The sequence below is a fragment of the Acipenser ruthenus genome, chromosome 3 (genome assembly GCF_902713425.1).
Source record: "Acipenser ruthenus chromosome 3, fAciRut3.2 maternal haplotype, whole genome shotgun sequence".
In the NCBI taxonomy this organism is placed as follows: domain Eukaryota; kingdom Metazoa; phylum Chordata; class Actinopteri; order Acipenseriformes; family Acipenseridae; genus Acipenser; species Acipenser ruthenus.
This window is the reverse complement of record NC_081191.1, coordinates 17,311,235-17,329,595: the sequence shown is the minus strand read 5'-3', so window position 1 is coordinate 17,329,595 and position 18,361 is coordinate 17,311,235. Positions and strand designations below refer to the sequence as shown.

The window sequence follows — 18,361 nt, the reverse complement described above, 5'->3', positions numbered from 1 at the left end:
GTTCTGTATGCATATTTGGGACAATGAAAACAGGCTATCGTTGCGCACAAACCCTGCTTTCCTCCCTAAGGTGATTACAGCTTTTCACTTGAATCAGTCAGTGGACCTAGAGGCTTTCCATCCCCCTCCCTTTAAGGAGGAGACAGATAACAGATTGAAATTCCTCTGCCCAGTTTGGGCATTGAGAGGTTATGTGGTGCGTCAGTCTGACCAGCTCTTCGTCTGTCATGGTGAACGGACCCGAGGTCAAGCCCTCTGTAAGCAGCAACTGTCCCATTGGATTGTGGACATGATTTCGACTGTGTATACTAATGCCGGCCTGCCCCCATCTGGGAGGGTGGCTGCGCACTCTACCAGAGGTGTGGCTACGTCATGGGCCCTCTTTAGAGGTGCCTCGTTGACCGATATTTGTACTGCGGCTAGCTGGGCTACTCCGCATACATTTACCCTCTATGCCTTCAATAGGTACTAGGGTCCTTGAGGTTGCACGCTCACACCATCAACACTAGATGGTGGTAGTGAGATGTCCCTCATATGCTGTCTGCTCATTATTATTATTATTATTATTTATTTCTTAGCAGACGCCCTTATCCAGGGCGACTTACAATTGTTACAACATATCACATTATTTCACATTATACAGATATCACATTATTTTTACGTACAATTACCCATTTATACAGTTGGGTTATTACTGGAGCAATCTAGGTAAAGTACCTTGCTCAAGGGTACAACAGCAGTGTCCCCCACTGGGGATTGAACCCACAACCCTCTGGTCAAAAGTCCAGAGCCCTAACCACTACTCCACACTGCTGCCCTACTCATTCTCCCTCGCGACGGCTTTGGTATACTTTCCCAAAAATATTGTTTTGGCGGTCATCTTTGAATTGAAAGGGAACAATAGGTTACAGATGTAACCCCGGTTCCCTGAAAGAGAAGATGACCGCCAACCTTGCGAGGTCACTTCACTCGCATTCGCGGGTTTAATGGAAAAGAGACTGAAGTCTCCATGCAGTGACTATTTATTACCTCGGGAGGCGGGACCGAGGACGTCACTCTACGGAGGGGACTATCGCCAGCTTTGATACAAAATGCTCATTAAATACCTGACAAGCAGGCATATCCCAAAAGTATTATTTTGGCGGTCATCTTCTCTTTCAGGGAACCGGGGTTACATCTGTTACCTATCGTTTTGTGTCTAGGCAGTGCTCACGTGCACAGTGCAGCTGTATGTAGATGGAGTCTGTGTTAGCTGCACTGTGATTTGTGTTCGGTTCCGCCGGTCAGTTGTTTGCACGGAACTGAGGGTCTGAGCGATTGGACAGTGTGTATGTAAATGAGGGGGGGGGGTTCTTAGGAGCTGCCTGCGAGAAGCTCTGGGTCGTGCCGTGCCGTTGATGATAAAAGTATGTGAATGAGATCTGGCTGCGATCGTTTGGCTCCTTTTATGGGACGTTATAATATATTGAGGGCGTCTGGTTTTCTGTGTTTTCACCGTGTTTAACTACTTTCCTTTTAAAATGACGCTGAGCACTGTTTAATGTGTTTTGGTTTCTGAACTGAAACGGAGAAATGTGTTAATTGTTAAATTAATGTGTAAAGGAGAGGCGAAAAGTTGGACGAAAACCACAAGCCCTAATGTAATGTGTGTGTAACTGTCGACAAAGAAGCAAGGGAGGTTCTCTCAGGGAAAACAAATTAGAGGTAGTCTTTTTTTATTTATTTATTTTTTAAAGAAAAAAAAAATTCCAACAGAATGTACTTATAAAAAATGCCTGTCGATTATTTTTTTGTTTTTAATGTTCAGATTTTTTTTGTTTCACTCGGTTTTGCCACAATCCTTGGATATTTCTACAATAATTGGCGAACTGTTTGTTTGCAAACTTCCAGCTCCCAGCAGAAGAACTGTCTGTTGCTGTAATAGCCGCAAATTTTTCTGACAGTTAACACGTATTTCTTAAATGTCTACCTGCCCCTGAAGAAGAGACCTTGGAAGTGGAACTTAAAGAAACAGGCGTTATTTACAAATCAGAGGCGTTACCGATACTATGCAAGCTTTGTGTGCTTCGTCCCATTTCTGATGGCAACATGAAATTAATTCACACAAAACGACCATCTTTTGAAGCAGAAACACGTGACACAAATGACAGGCTTTTTGTTGAGTCACACACTTCCGCCTCTGTGGGTCTAATATTATGCCATGGTTTCATTTTGTAATCTGGTTATTTATTTAACAGTGTAGATGTTTGGTCGAAATAAAAGTGCTTTTTATATTAACTAAAAAGAAATACAAAAAAAATGTATTCCTGAAAACCGCTACCCCCCACCCCCTCACCCGTGGATCGTTCTGGATTGACTCATGAATATTCATGATTAATTAAGAGCGGCTGTGGAGCAGGCTTTCTCTACCAATAAAGGCGAGCAACTTAGCTGAACCGAAGGTGATGTACTGAATGTGTGAGCCAGCCTTCCTATGATGGAGTCTCTCCGTTTGCAGTCAGACTCTAAAGGGAGTGAGGTGAGTTTAAAATAAGATCATGCTATAATCTGAATAGTTTGCATGCTACACGAGGGACGTAAAGTTGGTTTTCTACTGGCGATTGTTTTTTTCTTTTACAGACATTTCAGTGTACAAGGAGAGACGAATCGAGTTCAGATTTGCCGATTCGTTTTTCATGTACAGTACAGATAGTGTGTAAGGATAGACGAATATATTTAAGATTTGCGATTGTTTTTTCAAAGATTTCAGTTAACATGAAGAGAAAATAGATCAGATCAGTTTAGTAGGTTTGCCACCCGATTAACGACGTTACTATTCACACAAATAGACAAATGTACACTGAAATGTCTACGAAAAAGCAATCGGCACAAATAGGCAACTCACTTTGTACGTCCCTACTGCTAAACTGAGTTGCTGCACACTAATGGTATACAGTCAGGAAATACAATAATGCTTTTGTGTATTTTAGCGGTAAGGTTATCATTACTGTTTGTTTTCCAGCTGTAGAAATACATACTATTCCAGAAGATAATTTCAAATTGTAGAAGAAAAACTGACGGACACTGCGAATTTACGTGCCTTTTTTATTTGTTCCTAGTATTTCTCACTTTATGGAGACACAATTATTGTTTTTTTTCTTTTTCAACTGCAAATATTCAAGTGTGCAATGAAATGTAACAACGTAAAATTGTTAGCTAGGTTTTACGTTTTAGTGACATACTATATCCTAAATTGTAAAACTGTTTTTGCAATGGTACAGAAATAGGCTACACATTTTTAAAAAATGGACCTATTCTGTAATGGGAAAAAGTAGCCTAATGTTAAAAGCGGTATGCTAGTATTGTTATTTAATTTATAATATACACAGTACATGGCGCTGTAGATTTTGACTGGAATGTAAGAGCAGGTAGGAGGAACATGGTGTGAAACTTACTTGGTTTGTCTCTATTTCCCGATACATTACTACATAAATACGTGATTATTATTTTTACTAGTCGTAGTAATAATAATAATAATAATATACTTCCGGGCTTCCCCTCTGTATAATGACCTCACGTGCTTTAACTGAAAAAAGTGCAGTAGTTGTGGATTTTCAAATTATAATTATATGAATACTGGCATTAGGGTTTTAGTTATGACAAAATGTTCACCCCTAGAGGCTCTGAGGTGCCCCGTTTAAAGATAAACTCGTCTTCTGGTTTTTGTTTTAAATACTTAAATGTTATACAAAACGGTCAGGGAAAGGCCAATGGTTCAGGTAGCAACCCATTACTGTAATCTAATAAAAACATTTTTTAAGTGAATTACTGTAATGGTTAATTTTTCAGAACACTAATTTAAATGTGGCAACACATTACATTTGTAAAGAAGTGATGTAGTTGTTTTTTTTTTTATTTCTATTTTTTAAAAGGATTACAGCTAATACACAACATGGAAATCAAAAAGTGATTCAAACTTTACAGGAACATGCTTTTTATATCATCTGGCTAGAAAATGGCATCAGAACCGGGAGCAAGTAGGTTCGATAGCACGATCTTCAAAGAATATTTCGAGCTGCAGCCTGACAAAACCGAAACAAAATAAGTTACTGTAACTACTTACAATTTTGTTCAAGTAAGTTTTAACTGCAAAGGATTGCTTTTTAAAAGTGACTTCCCCAACACTGAAAGCCAGTATCATGAACATCCATTTTCAAATAGAAATGATGCTTCTTTTTAAAATCTACATGTAAATTGACTTATCGTGAATGTACTAAGGTTTTATTGTTTAAATGGATGAAATGTGTCCTTTTTTTATAGAACGGTTTAGTAGTGACTAAAGAAAATGGGTCAGAAGTGGAGGATGAGCCTCTCCTCAAAGCGAACCCACACCGCTTTGTCATCTTCCCCATCCAGTATCCTGACATTTGGAAGATGTATAAACAGGCACAGGCGTCATTCTGGACTGTCGAAGAGGTTTGTTTTGCTGGACGTATATTGAAATTTAATAACTTTTTCTATATGACTTAATTCCTCCACTGTACTTTTATTTACTTTTTATAAAACTATATAAAAGCCCCAACAGAAGGATTTGCTGCATCCCAACTGAAATTGCCAAAATAAACCCTTTCTAATAAGAAACACGTGTATAAATTGCACTTTGTTGATTGTAATAATAGCTGACACTTAACTTAAAGGAACACAGTTGAAGCTTGAAGGTAGGCTACATTTAAAACCACTCCTGTGGTACAGTCCTATAGATAGAACCATTCTCATACACTATGTAAAACAATATCTGGTTCAAAATTAAATACATTAAAATATTGTTAAGTCTAATAATTTCTATAGGTTGATTTATCAAAGGATCTCGTTCACTGGGATAGCCTGAAGCCAGAAGAGAAATTCTTCATCTCGCACGTCCTGGCTTTCTTTGCTGCGAGTGATGGAATTGTCAATGAAAATTTGGTAAGTTTTTTTTGCAAGCAGATATAGAAAATCAATAATTTAGTAAGATAGTGTGAATTGTCTGTGAAATCGCTTTTATTTAGTAAAGTCAGTTTTCATTCTCCAGTGATGCACATTGCCCCACCCTCCATTACAGGTTCAAAGGTTCAGCCAGGAGGTACAGGTCCCAGAGGCGCGCTTTTTCTATGGGTTCCAGATCCTCATTGAGAATGTGCACTCAGAAATGTACAGCCTTCTAATAGAAACATACATCAGAGATTCAAAGGAAAGGTAAGATTGATGTAGAGGTAACGGCAAGCCAGATTCTTGCACCCACACTCTGTATATTGTATTTCCAGTCAGAGGTTAATTGCTTATTTAAAATACAATGGGAAAGATTTCGCAAGGTTTTGGAAGATATGTTTACAGTTTCTCTGAAAAAAAACACAGTAACTTGTGGTAGACTCTGAAGGTTTCACTGAAGTTTATAAGGTGTTTTACATTTCAGTATTTCAAATGCTACAAACAATTCATAAGATTAGTTTAGCGTTCTAAAGTGTGTCCACACTGTTAATTAACACTTAAAAAAAATAAATAAATAAAAATTCTGTGGCATTTTGATTTTTGACCTAATATGGCTGTTTTATTGAGTTAATTACTTTTTCAGGACATCATTATGTACCTAGTTGCAGGGCAGTGGCACTTTTTTTGTTTATTTTCAGTTGTGAGAGATACTGTAGGCCTTTATTAACAGAGCTTGATGGATAAAAATAAAGTCTGATATTCGTTAAACCAGGGGTTCCCAAACGTTGCTTGCTCGCGTACCACCATTTTAAAAATATATAATCTAATGTACTATACAAAAATGATAAACGTACTGATTTAGTGAAGTTGTCGGTAATGTCTTGGATGTGAGGGGTGTGCTTGCTTGACGATACGCAGTTGATGGATGTCAGATGAAGTCTTGGTTAGTTTCAGCCAACGGTCTGGTTCTAAGTTTAGTTTTGTCCCCTTGGTTTTTGATGGCCATCATGGCAGAAAGTCCAGTCTTGCACAGGTAGGTTGTGCAGAACGGAATCATAAACTTGCCCTGTCGGAAATCGAGATACTCCTCTTCTCCTCAGCCAAAAATCACTGCCATGCGTTTTCTTGAACCATCACATGACCGCTCTATGAGCTCTTCCCTTTCCCTTGTGAAGAAGTCATCTGGCACAATGTTATCTTCAACTGAAAATGAGTCTCTGATCCAGTTTTCATTTGCTACATCTTCAGGGAAATATTCACCTCAATTTGAGGTCAGACCAGCGTGGTGTTCTCTTAATGTCAGCAATCAGGTCTGGGTAAAGTTTTCAGTTCATTCGCAGTGAGGAAACTATCAAGTTGGGAGCGATTGGCAGTTGATGTTTTCTTGTATTTCTGGAACTATAAACTTCAGTCTCTTTACAAATGCACTTGTTTTGTCATGAACATTTAAAAAAGTAATTTTCAGACCTGGCATTCAGTTTGTTAAGACGCTTGAACATGTCTCCCAAATCGGCCAGTCATGACAACCACAGCTCATGCATGAAGCAGTCGGAAAACTCAAAATGAATGTCACGGAGAAAAAACATCTCACTTCTGTGTGGAAAAGCAGCTTTTCATGACCACTCCCCATTTTGTTGCACAACAGCAAAAACAAACGTGAATTCAGTGATTGTTCTTTATTGAAATGAACCACCTTCCCAGCCTGGTCTAAAACTGCTTTTAAGATTGGGAGGCATTTTTTTGGCTGCCAGAGCTTCTCGATGTATACTGCAATGGGTGGAACTTCTTTAACTTTTCCCAGAACACCGCTGGACTTAACAGTCTTGGCTCGAGCCCCATCAGTGCACACACCAATGCAATTTTGCCAGTGGAATCAATTTTTTGTTATAAACTTGTCCAGTTTCTTGAATATGTTGTCTGCTGTTATACGACTTGACAGAGCTTCACAAAACAAGAACTCTTCCTTAATAGCCATATCTTATTCAAACCTGATGTATGCAAGAAGCTGCACAAAATTAGTTATCTGTGGACTTGTCTAATTGTACAAAAAGAACTTGCTTTCAATGAGCTTTTCTTTTACTTGACAAGCCATTTCTTCGGTTCTTCTTGATACTGTGTTGTCTGATAAAGGAACAATGTCAAGCTGTTTTCCAGCTTTATCTCCAAGAGTCGATGACACAATGTCTTTTGGTGCAGCTAACACAAGTCTTTTCTATTGTATGTGCGTTTGCTCAATCCTAAAGCTTACTTTGTAGGACGCTTCCAGAGCCTTAGCATTAATACCATTGAAAATGGTTATTGTTCTCTTACTGTCTTGGAACTGACTGTTTTCTTCTATATAAAAAAAAAAGAGGCTCGTCTTTTAAGGACCTGTGCTTTGTATTTAGGTTATGCTGTAGAAGAGAAGGATTCATCGAATAATTTAAGAGTTCATGCCAAATAATGCACTGAGGAACTAGTTCCCTTTCTTCACCACTCCCAAGTAAATCCAAATGCTAAATCTCTGTGATTGTATCTTCTTGTAATGGTGTGCTTACCACAGGTTTTTGTAGCAGGACGCTTATCAGAACTGGCAGAAGCATCTTGGCTTTTTTCACTGCCGTGTGTACAAGGGCCTGGTAGATCAACCGCTTCTTCATCAAGGTCCGAGTCATCCCCCGGTTCAGTAGCAGACCTTTAGTTTGTCTCGGAATGTTTTCTCTGCAGGGTACAAACGTTGGCCACTTATCTACAGTAGAGAGTTCAAAAGTATATTCTAAATGATTCACTTGTGAATTCAGTGCAAACTCTTGTTGAAACACGTGGCAGAAACCATCCCAAATCAACACTCTTTTTACACATCTGGTGTTCTACGACCACTGCTAGTACAGCTTTATAAATTAATTAATACATGAGTTTAAGGTTATCTCAGTGTTTGGTATATTCCACGCATGATTCTCTCAGTGTTCCATTACAGGTGTTGTCCTGTTGTAAAAACTAGCTGTTTCGCTGTCACAATGTTTTAGCCTGTGTCTCCTTACTCATTATTTTTTTTTTTTTTTACAGAAATCCAATTACCTTTTTTATTTTTATTTTTGTAGAGATACTTTATTTAACGCTATTGAGACTATGCCGTGTGTGAAAAGGAAAGCAGACTGGGCTTTGCAATGGATCTCTGACAGAAAATCAACTTTTGGTAACTTTTTTTTTTGACTTCTGGATAGTGAACAGCAGGGATCCTAGGAAGTATTTATTGATACACTTTTAAATTCAAGTTAAAAGCTCATCCATCAATCAGTATAAACAAACATACCATTTTACTTTAAATATGCAAATACTTGTGTATTAATAATAAAAACCAAAAAATAGTATTCATATTAGTTTATCTCCAGGATGGCTATTGCCAAACTCATTGACCTGGTCTTTATGGGTGATTTTTTATCGTTTTTGGCATCTTTAAGCAGCTTGTTCAACAGTAACAACATGCTGGATACTGAAGTGAACTGCAGAGTTGTTTCAGCATGAATGTGACAGTGCGCCTCGTTCAGCCTTGACCTCTGTACACCAGAAGCAGTTTTATTGAACAAGTATGTTTACGTACATTTAAAGCTACATTGCCTGTGTTGATGATTATAAGTGTATTGATTTGGTTATCAAACGAACAAAAAAAGCCTTGCATGTTTTTTGCCCCACCCCAAGGGTAAAACTAAAAATTCTCTGACCAGCATAGAAAATCTGTGTTTTTACACATTGTTCCACAACAAACAGATACCTAGGATCCCTGGTGATCTCCTATACATTACTTAGAAATCATTGCTAACTCTCAATGTACAGATGCCATGCTGTGTATAGAACACACGGCACAATTCTAAAGTAAAAAAACAGTGTTTAATTGTAGTTCCTCAGCACAATCTTCTCAAAACAATACATCAATTCAATTGCTCCTACCTGCAACTAACCCTCAGATAATGTGCCTTTGGCCTTAAAATTGTTTACAGCATACAGTTGTGAATTTCAAAGAGATGTTGAAATGGCATCTATAAATAATCTACACCTTCATAATTCTAAATTAAGATTAGGAGTAGTGACTCAGGATTGAGGATCTTCTGCACTGTACAACCACCAAATGCCTAGCAAAGGGGGACTTAATAGTGGTGTCAGACCAAACAACACAATTATTTAAATCAAATGAAATCTCATCGTATTATAAAGACGTCTGGATTATCCCAACAGAAGCCCTGGTCGGGAGTGACTAACCTTGTAAAAGCACTTGCCTTTAGCTGGGGACCCAGAGAGATTACTGCATTGGCTAGGAAATTAATTTCAAGTGGCGTGTCTTTCTTTTTGGTTTAATTGTTGGTATAAATGTATCTCTTCTCAGGTGAGCGGTTAGTTGCCTTTGCTGCGGTGGAAGGGATCTTTTTCTCTGGTTCCTTTGCTGCCATATACTGGCTGAAAAAGAGAGGACTCATGCCTGGACTCACCTTCTCCAATGAGCTCATCAGCAGAGATGAGGTGAAAAACAACTCGAACAATCCTTGACTTTTTCATTACTGAGTAAGAAACAAGGAGAACGCCTTATACCAGAGCCTTCTAACAAGTAGCTTGGTGGTGGCCAGGATCCCAAGGGGTCACAGAAAGGTCATGAAATAAATTAAGCAGCAGTGCAAATCATGACAAACACTGCATATAGGGCTGTCAGTTAAGCCTCCAAATAGCATTTGATTAATTGGGAACACAAAATATAATCATTCGAATAAATAGCCATGATTGTACCATCCACATAAATTTCTGCTCCACGCAGTTACTTACCACAACATGCATAGCCACTAAGGTCAAGCTGATCGTTACTGTAAAATTGCGTTCAACATCACTGATCGTTTTTATTTTATTTTAACGTTATTGAATATTGTTAAATATTCATTATATAACAGTTCATTTTGAAACTCCAAAGAAGTGCAAACTATATACAGTCAGTTTTCTTCAATGTGCACAATTTATTTACACGTTGTTTGCCAGGAATACAAGCCTGTCGTCCTGCTCTGGATTCAAGGTGGCGTGCTTTGTTTTTGCATCAAATACACTGAGGACACGTACTTACAAAACATGGGACCAGCAAATCGGATGCTTGTTAACACGAGCAGGAAAAGAAGAGAACGCCCACTGCTTGTCTTTGGCAGAAATATTATAAATAGCAAGACAGGGCATTCGGTGCAGTTTTGTTGATAAACTTAAATAATGTTATTAACTATGCACGTTACAGAAACGTAATTAAGTAATCGATTAGCCAGTATTTATATCGAAGTATATAATGAGGAATGGAATCGATTTGAAAAATGGATTTTTAGATTTAATCGTAGCATCCCTACTGTATACTGTCTTTGTTTTGGATAGCACTGTGCTGGGGAAATACTGTTTAAGTATTCATACATTAAACAGTCATACAGACCCCAAAAAGGAAGAAACACTCAGAGTATTGTCTGAAGCATTTACAGAAACAACTTTTTATGGTGTTTTGCACCAAATTTATGCAGTTACCAGAAGTCAAGGGAGCCAGCAGAGTCTTGTCCTGACAGACCCTCCTAAAATTCAAGCTCTCATTTAGATGTATTAAGGGAGGCTTTCACACTAGCTGTACAGGAATGATTTCTCAGAGAGGAGTGAAGCTCTGATAGCCGCCTGTGTTACAGCACACCGGAACTGCAGACTTCAAACAAATACAATTAATAAAGTATAATTTGCTGCTAAAATACAGGATACACCTAATTTGAATTTAAACAATCATACAGCATTATAATTTAATCATCCACCGTATTGCATTTTTTTATTTTATTATTCTTTTAAGTATTTTTTTTGGTTTTGTTTCTTTCTAGGGACTTCATTGTAATTTTGCCTGCCTGATGTTTAAATCTCTTGTGAACAAACCTTCAGAAGAGCGAGTCAAAGAGATCCTCACCAGTGCAGTCAGTATTGAACAGGTAATTTTAAATAGCTGGTCTTTGTGTAAAAATCCCAGTTAGGCAACAGAGGATGCTGATCATGTTTTGGTTTAAAACTTGAACATTAGTGCTGTGAAGAACCACTCTGTTTAAATATAATACAATATTTTCTTTCATGCACAGCCAGTTCATAACTTACATTTACATTTGTTATTACTTATACAGGGTGGGGTATAATTATGTACCCATTTGCACATCCCTTCTAGGTTTCTTTTAATTTATGGAACATGTGCTGTAGTTACAGATACATAATATGGTCTACCCTGTACAGTAGTAAATGTAAATTGTAAGAATTGTATTTATTTTTCTTAAATGGGAGTTGGTCGCCTTTACGACGTGATGGTCAGTGTGTTGTGTGTTATGTGGCATTTCCTTGTTGTTTTTGGTTTTTTTCCAGGACTTTCTAACAGAGTCTTTACCCGTAAACCTCATTGGAATGAACTGCACCCTGATGAAGCAGTACATTGAGTTTGTAGCAGACCACCTGTTGGCAGATCTGGGCTGCTCAAAGGTAAGGGCTGATTAGTTAGAAAGGTGGAAGAATGAAAATTAAGAGCGATTAACTTCATAATGTACTGAAGTCCAATGATAATCGAAAACACAATGGTTAATATAGTCCTGAAGATGGCACAGATCTTGCTGTGGAACATCAGCCATACAGTATATGTAACCCACAATCGTCCTAACTTGTGTGGACGCTTCTAATGTGCCCATAGCCTCTTGGGAAGATCGGGGGCAACATTAAAAAAGTAAAGCTAGTTATTGCAGGATACTGAAATGTACATGTACTGTACTGTACTGTACTGTACTGCACTCTATAAGACAAATAAATCAACTATAGTCTGTCTAAGCCAGTGAATACCTGCAATTTAAAAAAAAGTTATTGGCATTACAGCGAAAATTGAATTTCACATAAGGAAGCGTTTTCTTCTTTTATTCATGAAGAATTATCACATTTAAGTATCCTGCAATGTCTTGCAGGTAGGGAATGGGGTAATGAGATCATAAAAAGCCTAGATTTGCTAATAACACAGTTTGACAAACAAAAGGAGGCCTACCTGTATCACAGGACATATCGCACATTCCTTTACACAAAGATAAAAAATAGCATCATTGACCGGAATGAAAGCGCAGGCTTTATCAGGGGTTCTCAGACTCGACTGGTTTTCATTCAAATTGAGCTCTCAATTACTAGACCCTTAATTTAACTAATAATTAGCTTAATTCAACCTTTTTTACTTGTTTTCAACTCTTAAACAGTTGCAGTTCAAGTTACTTATAAAATAGGTAACTTGGAATCTGCAACTGTTTAGAGCTGAAAACAACTAAATTAAGCAAATTAACAGTTCAGTTAAGTCTATAGTTAAGTAATTGAGGAATTAAGGAATGAAAAGCAGCTGCCACAGGGGGGTCCCCAGGACCGAGTTTGAGAAGCCCTGCTTTTATATGAAGCAAATAGAAGGGGAGTGGGTGAAAACTGCACTAAGAGAAAACTGCCCGAAGGGGCACTAAAACAATACGAATCGTATTTAAAACTATACCACATGATTACTCCCTCTCTATAATCTACATATTAAAAATGTATTTTTTATTTTTAATCATGTGGTATAGTTTGTAAGAAGTTTCTCATTGATTTAGTGCCCCATTTCCAAGGATCCAGCATCATAAGTCGGCTGACTTTTGTGCTCTTTTTCCCCCCCAGGATGGAGGTCTTTCTTGTTTTTGTCAATTGGCACATCCGAGACTTTTTTAATATTATTTAAGTAATTGTTAAATTACTGTTCTGTTTTTTCAGATAATCACGCGCAGGCCTGTTTGTAACGTGGTGCTTGTACACCTGCCGTAAGAGCAGCTGCTTGCTTCACCAATCCGACAATAGCTACTCCTGTTTCCTGTACGATCGACGCCCTATGTAGGGTGCATGATGCGGAAAAGCTGGGCCTGGCCCATTTACCAAGGACACTGCCTGCCCTAACAGCAGTGCCGGGTTTCTGACGTGATCCTTGGAAGAGCCTGCTCAGCTGGGGCTTTTGCCTGGGCAGGGTTTCCACATCAGTGTTTTAGAGTCTGGCCTTGTAGAATTTTTTTACAGGAGGTTCAAAGGAGACGTGCTTGTCCGTACAGATGACACAACAGTGGTTGCTTACATCAACTGTGAAGGCAATCTCAGGTCGCTGTGTGGCCCGCAAGCTTTTGCTGTGGGCACACATGAACCTCCTCTTACTGTGGGCAGTTCACCTGCACGGGATGAGGAAATAGGCAGCGGACCTCCTCTCAAGGGGAGTCCCCAGCAGCTCAGAGTGGAGGCTTCACCTCGAGGTAGTGAGCCTCATGTAGGAGAGGTTTGGGAGAGCAAAGATAGACCTGTTTGCCTTCCAGGAAACAACCCACTGTCCACTCTGGTTCTCCAAAATAGGAGGCAGGGAACAGCTGGGAATAGATGCTTTGGCACATAAGTAGCTCAGAAAAGAATAGCTTTAAATGGACAGAGAAGCGTGCTCTGGGCGACAACGAGATCAAAAACTGAGCACGGAGAAATATATTCAATATAGTTGTATAACTGTCAACACACACCCTTGTAATTATGTTATGTTCAACATGGCACTATCTATTCTGCCTGGTAACAGTCAAACCAACACAGACATTCCTTTGCTTCATAAAGAGGCCCTCACATACCTGGCTCAAGTACCCCACCCAGCTCCTCAGTTTTCTCTATTGCAGAAAATAACATATTAAAAGAATAGTTCTAATCTATATAAACTATTACAAAATTCCTACAAGGGTTATTGACATTATACCGAATGCCAGAGCACTGTCCACGTGCTCCCAGTACGGGTACAAGTGGGGCGACTTTTTCCATGGCAGTTATACTGCATTTTTTTGCAGGACCTTATTGATGAGGGGAAATCCCCCTCATCTTGTTAAAGGTCTATCTGGTTGCTATTTCAGCTTGCCGTGTTAATTTCCCAGGAGCTCACTTCCTGGTGGGGCTATTTTTGAAAGGGGCTCTGCGGCTTAGTCCGGCTATGAAGGATGTTGTCCCTCGCTGGAGGCTAAATGTGGTGCTTAATGCACTAATGAAGCCTCCATTTGAACCCCTACATTCAGCTGAGATGAAATTGCTATCTTTGAAAGCGGCTTTCTTGCTTGCTATCACCTCCGCAAACATGCTCCATACCAATCCTGCCTTCATGCCGAAGACTATCTCGGCTTTCCATGACAACCAGTCTGTGGAATTGGAGGCTTTCCATTCACCTCCTTTCCAGTCTGACGGAGCGACAGCTCCATATGCTCTGCCCAGTTCGGGCCCTGGCGTATTATGTTGACTGGACAAAAAGTTGGAGACAGTCCGAACAATATTTTGTCTGCTATGGGGCGAAATCCCATGGTCAAGCCCTGACTAAGGAGAGGCTGTCCAAGTGTAACCATTAACCTTCAAGGTCGCTGCATCATTTATTCGCAGTAGGCATGAAGACAAAGTGACGCTGAGATCTGTGACTGCAGTGCTTTTGATCCCTCGGGGGAGGGGTCAGAACTGCATCCCAGGCTCAAAGAGCAGCTTTGGTACAAAGTATTTAAGGTTTGGGTCTTTAGGAGGTTAATACCCATTCAGTAATGATTACATTTCTGTTTCAGGGTACCAGGGTTATGATAATAACCTAACAGTTTTTTTTTTTCCTTTTTTTTTGGTCTATGAGCATTCTGATTGATTAAATAAAAATATGGAAATGCTAATTTTTTAATATATAGACTTCAGTGAGTAATTGTGTGGTATAGTTTAAGATGTTTCACATTATTTTAAAGATGGTGCTTCAATTATTGTGTGTTTTTTTGTTTATTTCTTTCAGGTATGATTTTATTTTTTTATACACGTGAGTTTATATGATTGCCCCTAATTTGTCATATGTGTAATATGTATGGGAGGGGGGGGGGGGGGGGTTGTATTGATCGGACAGTCAAAAGACCCTCCCACCGCTACATAAGTTCCAACACAGTAAAGCTGCAGGCTCAGAGATTGGTACTTTTAATAGATAACAACCTTTAGTGTGCCGCAGATGCAGGACAGGTTAACTAAACCGCATGTCACATTGACCTCAATTTTATTGCGGAGCCCAATGTGCCATACTTCACCACTTTTATAGCTGTCCAAGGCTTGCACTGTATTGTACCATAAAATTAAACTTGAGTACTCTGAACAATCATATCTGTCTATGGTAATACCAGTATATTTTTTTTCTTAAATTTCTAGGTATTTAAAACAGGAAATCCATTTGATTTCATGGAGTCAATCTCTCTGGAAGGGAAAACAAACTTCTTTGAAAAGCGGGTAGCGGAGTACCAAAGAATGGGGGTGATGTCTAACACAATGGACTGTACTTTCACATTAGATGCAGATTTTTAAAAATACAGATGTATATTGGTTTTTTTTGTTTGTTTTTTTAGGTATGTTTTATTCTTTTATCTTTTAACATGTGCTTATTTGTTTTATTTTGTCAACTTTAAGGATTTTTCTTGAACCTCTCCAAAACCTAGAACTGTATTTAATTCAGCAGACTTCCAATAGTTTGATAGTTTGGGCTCTCTGAAATGATCGAGGTTTGTTAATTCTCTAAAAGGTGCCGTAGAATATACAGTATGAAAGAATGTATTCCTTCCCAGTCTAAAATCAACTCCACATGGGTTACCCAGATCATGATAATTGCTGAAGATTGGAGAAAATAAATTCTTTACACACTAGTACATCCGTTTTGCTCAGGATAATGTAAGTCTTCAGTGATTTTTTTTATTTTTATTTCCTATAGTGTGTTGTTTCCTAGCAACCACCCAATGTCTAGTGCAGGTTGATAATGTACTTGAAGGGTTTTTTTTAGTTGGTTTCTAGCATCTTTTCAGATGGAACGGTTACTCGGTGGGCTTGCACCTATTAGTTTCCCAATTCATGAGCCAACTGCTTCAAGTGAGGCCACCAATAAAGCTTATACAGTAGTGAACTACCGGAGCTCATTATTAGTGCATGGGGAAGTTAACAAGAGCCTCAAGTACCTGTTCTCTCACACACCTCTGCTTAACTGGTGGGAATCGCATTGCAGATGCTAATGTCTTATACCAGAATGCTTTCTGCCTCCCCATCACCATCCACCACCCACCACCCTATTTAAACAGCACCAGTACAGTATTTGGGTTTGCTACCATTTAGCAAGATTAGATCACTACAGTAGATTAGATCACTACTGTAATGTGTCTTTTTATTATATATATATATTTTTTACAAAAAACAAGACGCATGTTCACTTTAGCAGTTTTGCGAATACAGTATTTCATTTCAGGATCATGCTTTACCCGCATGTCGTGCATGTATATTTGAGGCCCGTGAGAGTACTGTGGCCATGTCAGCCTTATGTGGCAGGAGTGTGCAAACAGTGTTCTGCTGTTCTCTCCAGGAAATCTGATGAAGAAAATGTTGTTCTTGTGTAAATTATGCTGTAAAATGTTTTATTAAGATTGTTGTTGATATTATTTATGTATATTTATTTAAGAAATGAGTGTCTAACCCCATCATTTATTATGTATATATAAAAAAGCCCTCTGGTTTCTTTTATTGTTGATTTGTAGACAGAACCTAAAAAAAAAAATGTAAAAAATTTAAGGATTAAAATTATTCTTGATTTCTTACGAGTCAGAGATTTGTATCGGCTGCTACTCTATAATCTCTTGGCTTCATTTGTCTGGAAGTTTGTATCCATCACAAATATCTGGATGATGTATTAATGTAAATATATAATCCTGTACCTGGCTGACAATTGCATGTGACTAGTTTTTAAATAAAGCCTGTTCTATCCTGTGATTTCTGTGGTGGTTTCAGTGTCAGTACTGACCATTATGTTTTATTTTTTACAAGACTACACATTGCCTGGCAGCACAACCAATTTCAGTAGCTAAAAACTTGAATCGAGTGCAGAGGCACGAAAAGTTAGTTCCCTTCTGAAAATGTAGCTTGACGTTTTGCAAAAATATTTGACCACCAGAAGCTAAAACATTTTCAGAAGGGAACTTAACTAACTTTACATAAGTTTGAAAAATGCACCTCTTCTCACATATTTAGGGAGTTTTCCCAGTTTACCTTGAAGCAATAGCACTCGCATTCACTCAAACTACAAGGTTTCCTATGAGCAAACCTCTATGCACTCGCATTCACTCAAACTGCAAGGTTTCCTATGAGCAAACCTCTATGCTATGCGTGATTTAATTCATTGTGCTGGGTATGAAGAACTGCTTTGAAAATAATTGTGTTTCCTCCTGATTTCTTTTCTCATTCTGATAGCCTTGTGCAGGCATGAGATGACGTTATCCACTGGATTTGGTATTTTCTTCATGGGCTCTTTCTAAAAAGTGCTGCTGCCAGTTGTGGGCTATTGAGAGTGACCTACTGTAATCCAACTAGGTGAGATGGTGCATGAAAGAATTTGGCGCTTTTGTGTTAGTGTGTGTGTTCTGAAGTCACAGTAATGCAGCGAAATGTAAAACAGGATTAGGTGGTGACTCTTGTTTTGACGGGAGAGCAGCAGCACATGGTTTAGTCATTAAGGGCTTTACTGACTCCTCATATTACGACTTGTAATACCAGACTGACTGGAACTTAAATTCACAGCTCTAACAATATGGTAAAACTTGCTTTGTTCTGCATTTATTTTGGTTACACACACACTTCTCCATCTTCATATAGTGGGTGCTTATACAGCATTTGTTTGTAAAACATCTGCTTTTTCAACAGCTCATCTTTGAGAAGTGGTTTGAGATGCATACACGGGGCAACACTCAGGTTTAGGTTTGTTTTTTTTCTAATCAGTCACCAGGATGTGGTGTCTGAATTAAAGTGAAATAAGAAGATGGTGACGTTAGTTAAGATGCCTATGGTATTTCATATTCATACCCAGTTTACCAAATTCTTCATGTGCACCTGCAAAATGCTAGATAACTCCTACCGTTTTTGAATAGTATGATAATTTAAACCCTACAGTAAATTTAAAAAAAATGAAATCCCAAACTTTCCATAGACTATTGTATCTTGTTCAAATTCTGGGTAGTTTTTTCACTTCATGTTTTATTTTAAATCCCAGCATGCAATGTTTTTGCTCCCATTGAGGTCCAAACTGAATTTCAGACAGATACTGTTAAAACAAATAAATACAAAAAATGAAGAAATGTCTTTCATAAGGGCATATCTGAAATGTAAATGTCAGAACTGTGATACAGATCTGACACCGCTGTTTTGGAATTTGCTGGGCCTCCAGAATGCTAAAATTGTCATTTTTGCTGTTGATTCTAAGGCAGATTTAAAAGAACACTGCTTCTATAAAATAAAAAAGGACTGGAATACACAGATACTGAGCCAGAGACGCTATTTTCATTATCACAAAAAAAGATAAGTCTTTCAA

At 38.5% G+C, this 18,361-nt stretch overlaps 1 protein-coding gene across 2 annotated transcripts; it reads left to right on the top strand.

Moving 5' to 3' along the window:
- Positions 1-1,361: 1,361 nt before the first annotated feature.
- On the top strand, positions 1,362-16,770 carry LOC117394745 (ribonucleoside-diphosphate reductase subunit M2 B-like). Of its 2 annotated transcripts, none has more exons than XM_059012634.1 (9): positions 1,362-2,518; positions 4,300-4,455; positions 4,828-4,944; positions 5,081-5,214; positions 8,028-8,122; positions 9,308-9,441; positions 10,800-10,904; positions 11,323-11,436; positions 12,721-15,314. In XM_059012634.1, the coding sequence occupies exons 1-9, from the start codon at positions 2,474-2,476 to the stop codon at positions 12,769-12,771; spliced, it is 951 nt and encodes a 316-aa protein (XP_058868617.1). In that variant the 5' UTR covers positions 1,362-2,473; the 3' UTR covers positions 12,772-15,314. The 2 variants fall into 2 exon arrangements, with proteins under 2 accessions (XP_058868617.1, XP_033849145.2); XM_033993254.3 differs by having other exon boundaries at positions 1,363-2,518; positions 15,175-16,770.
- Positions 16,771-18,361: the final 1,591 nt, after the last annotated feature.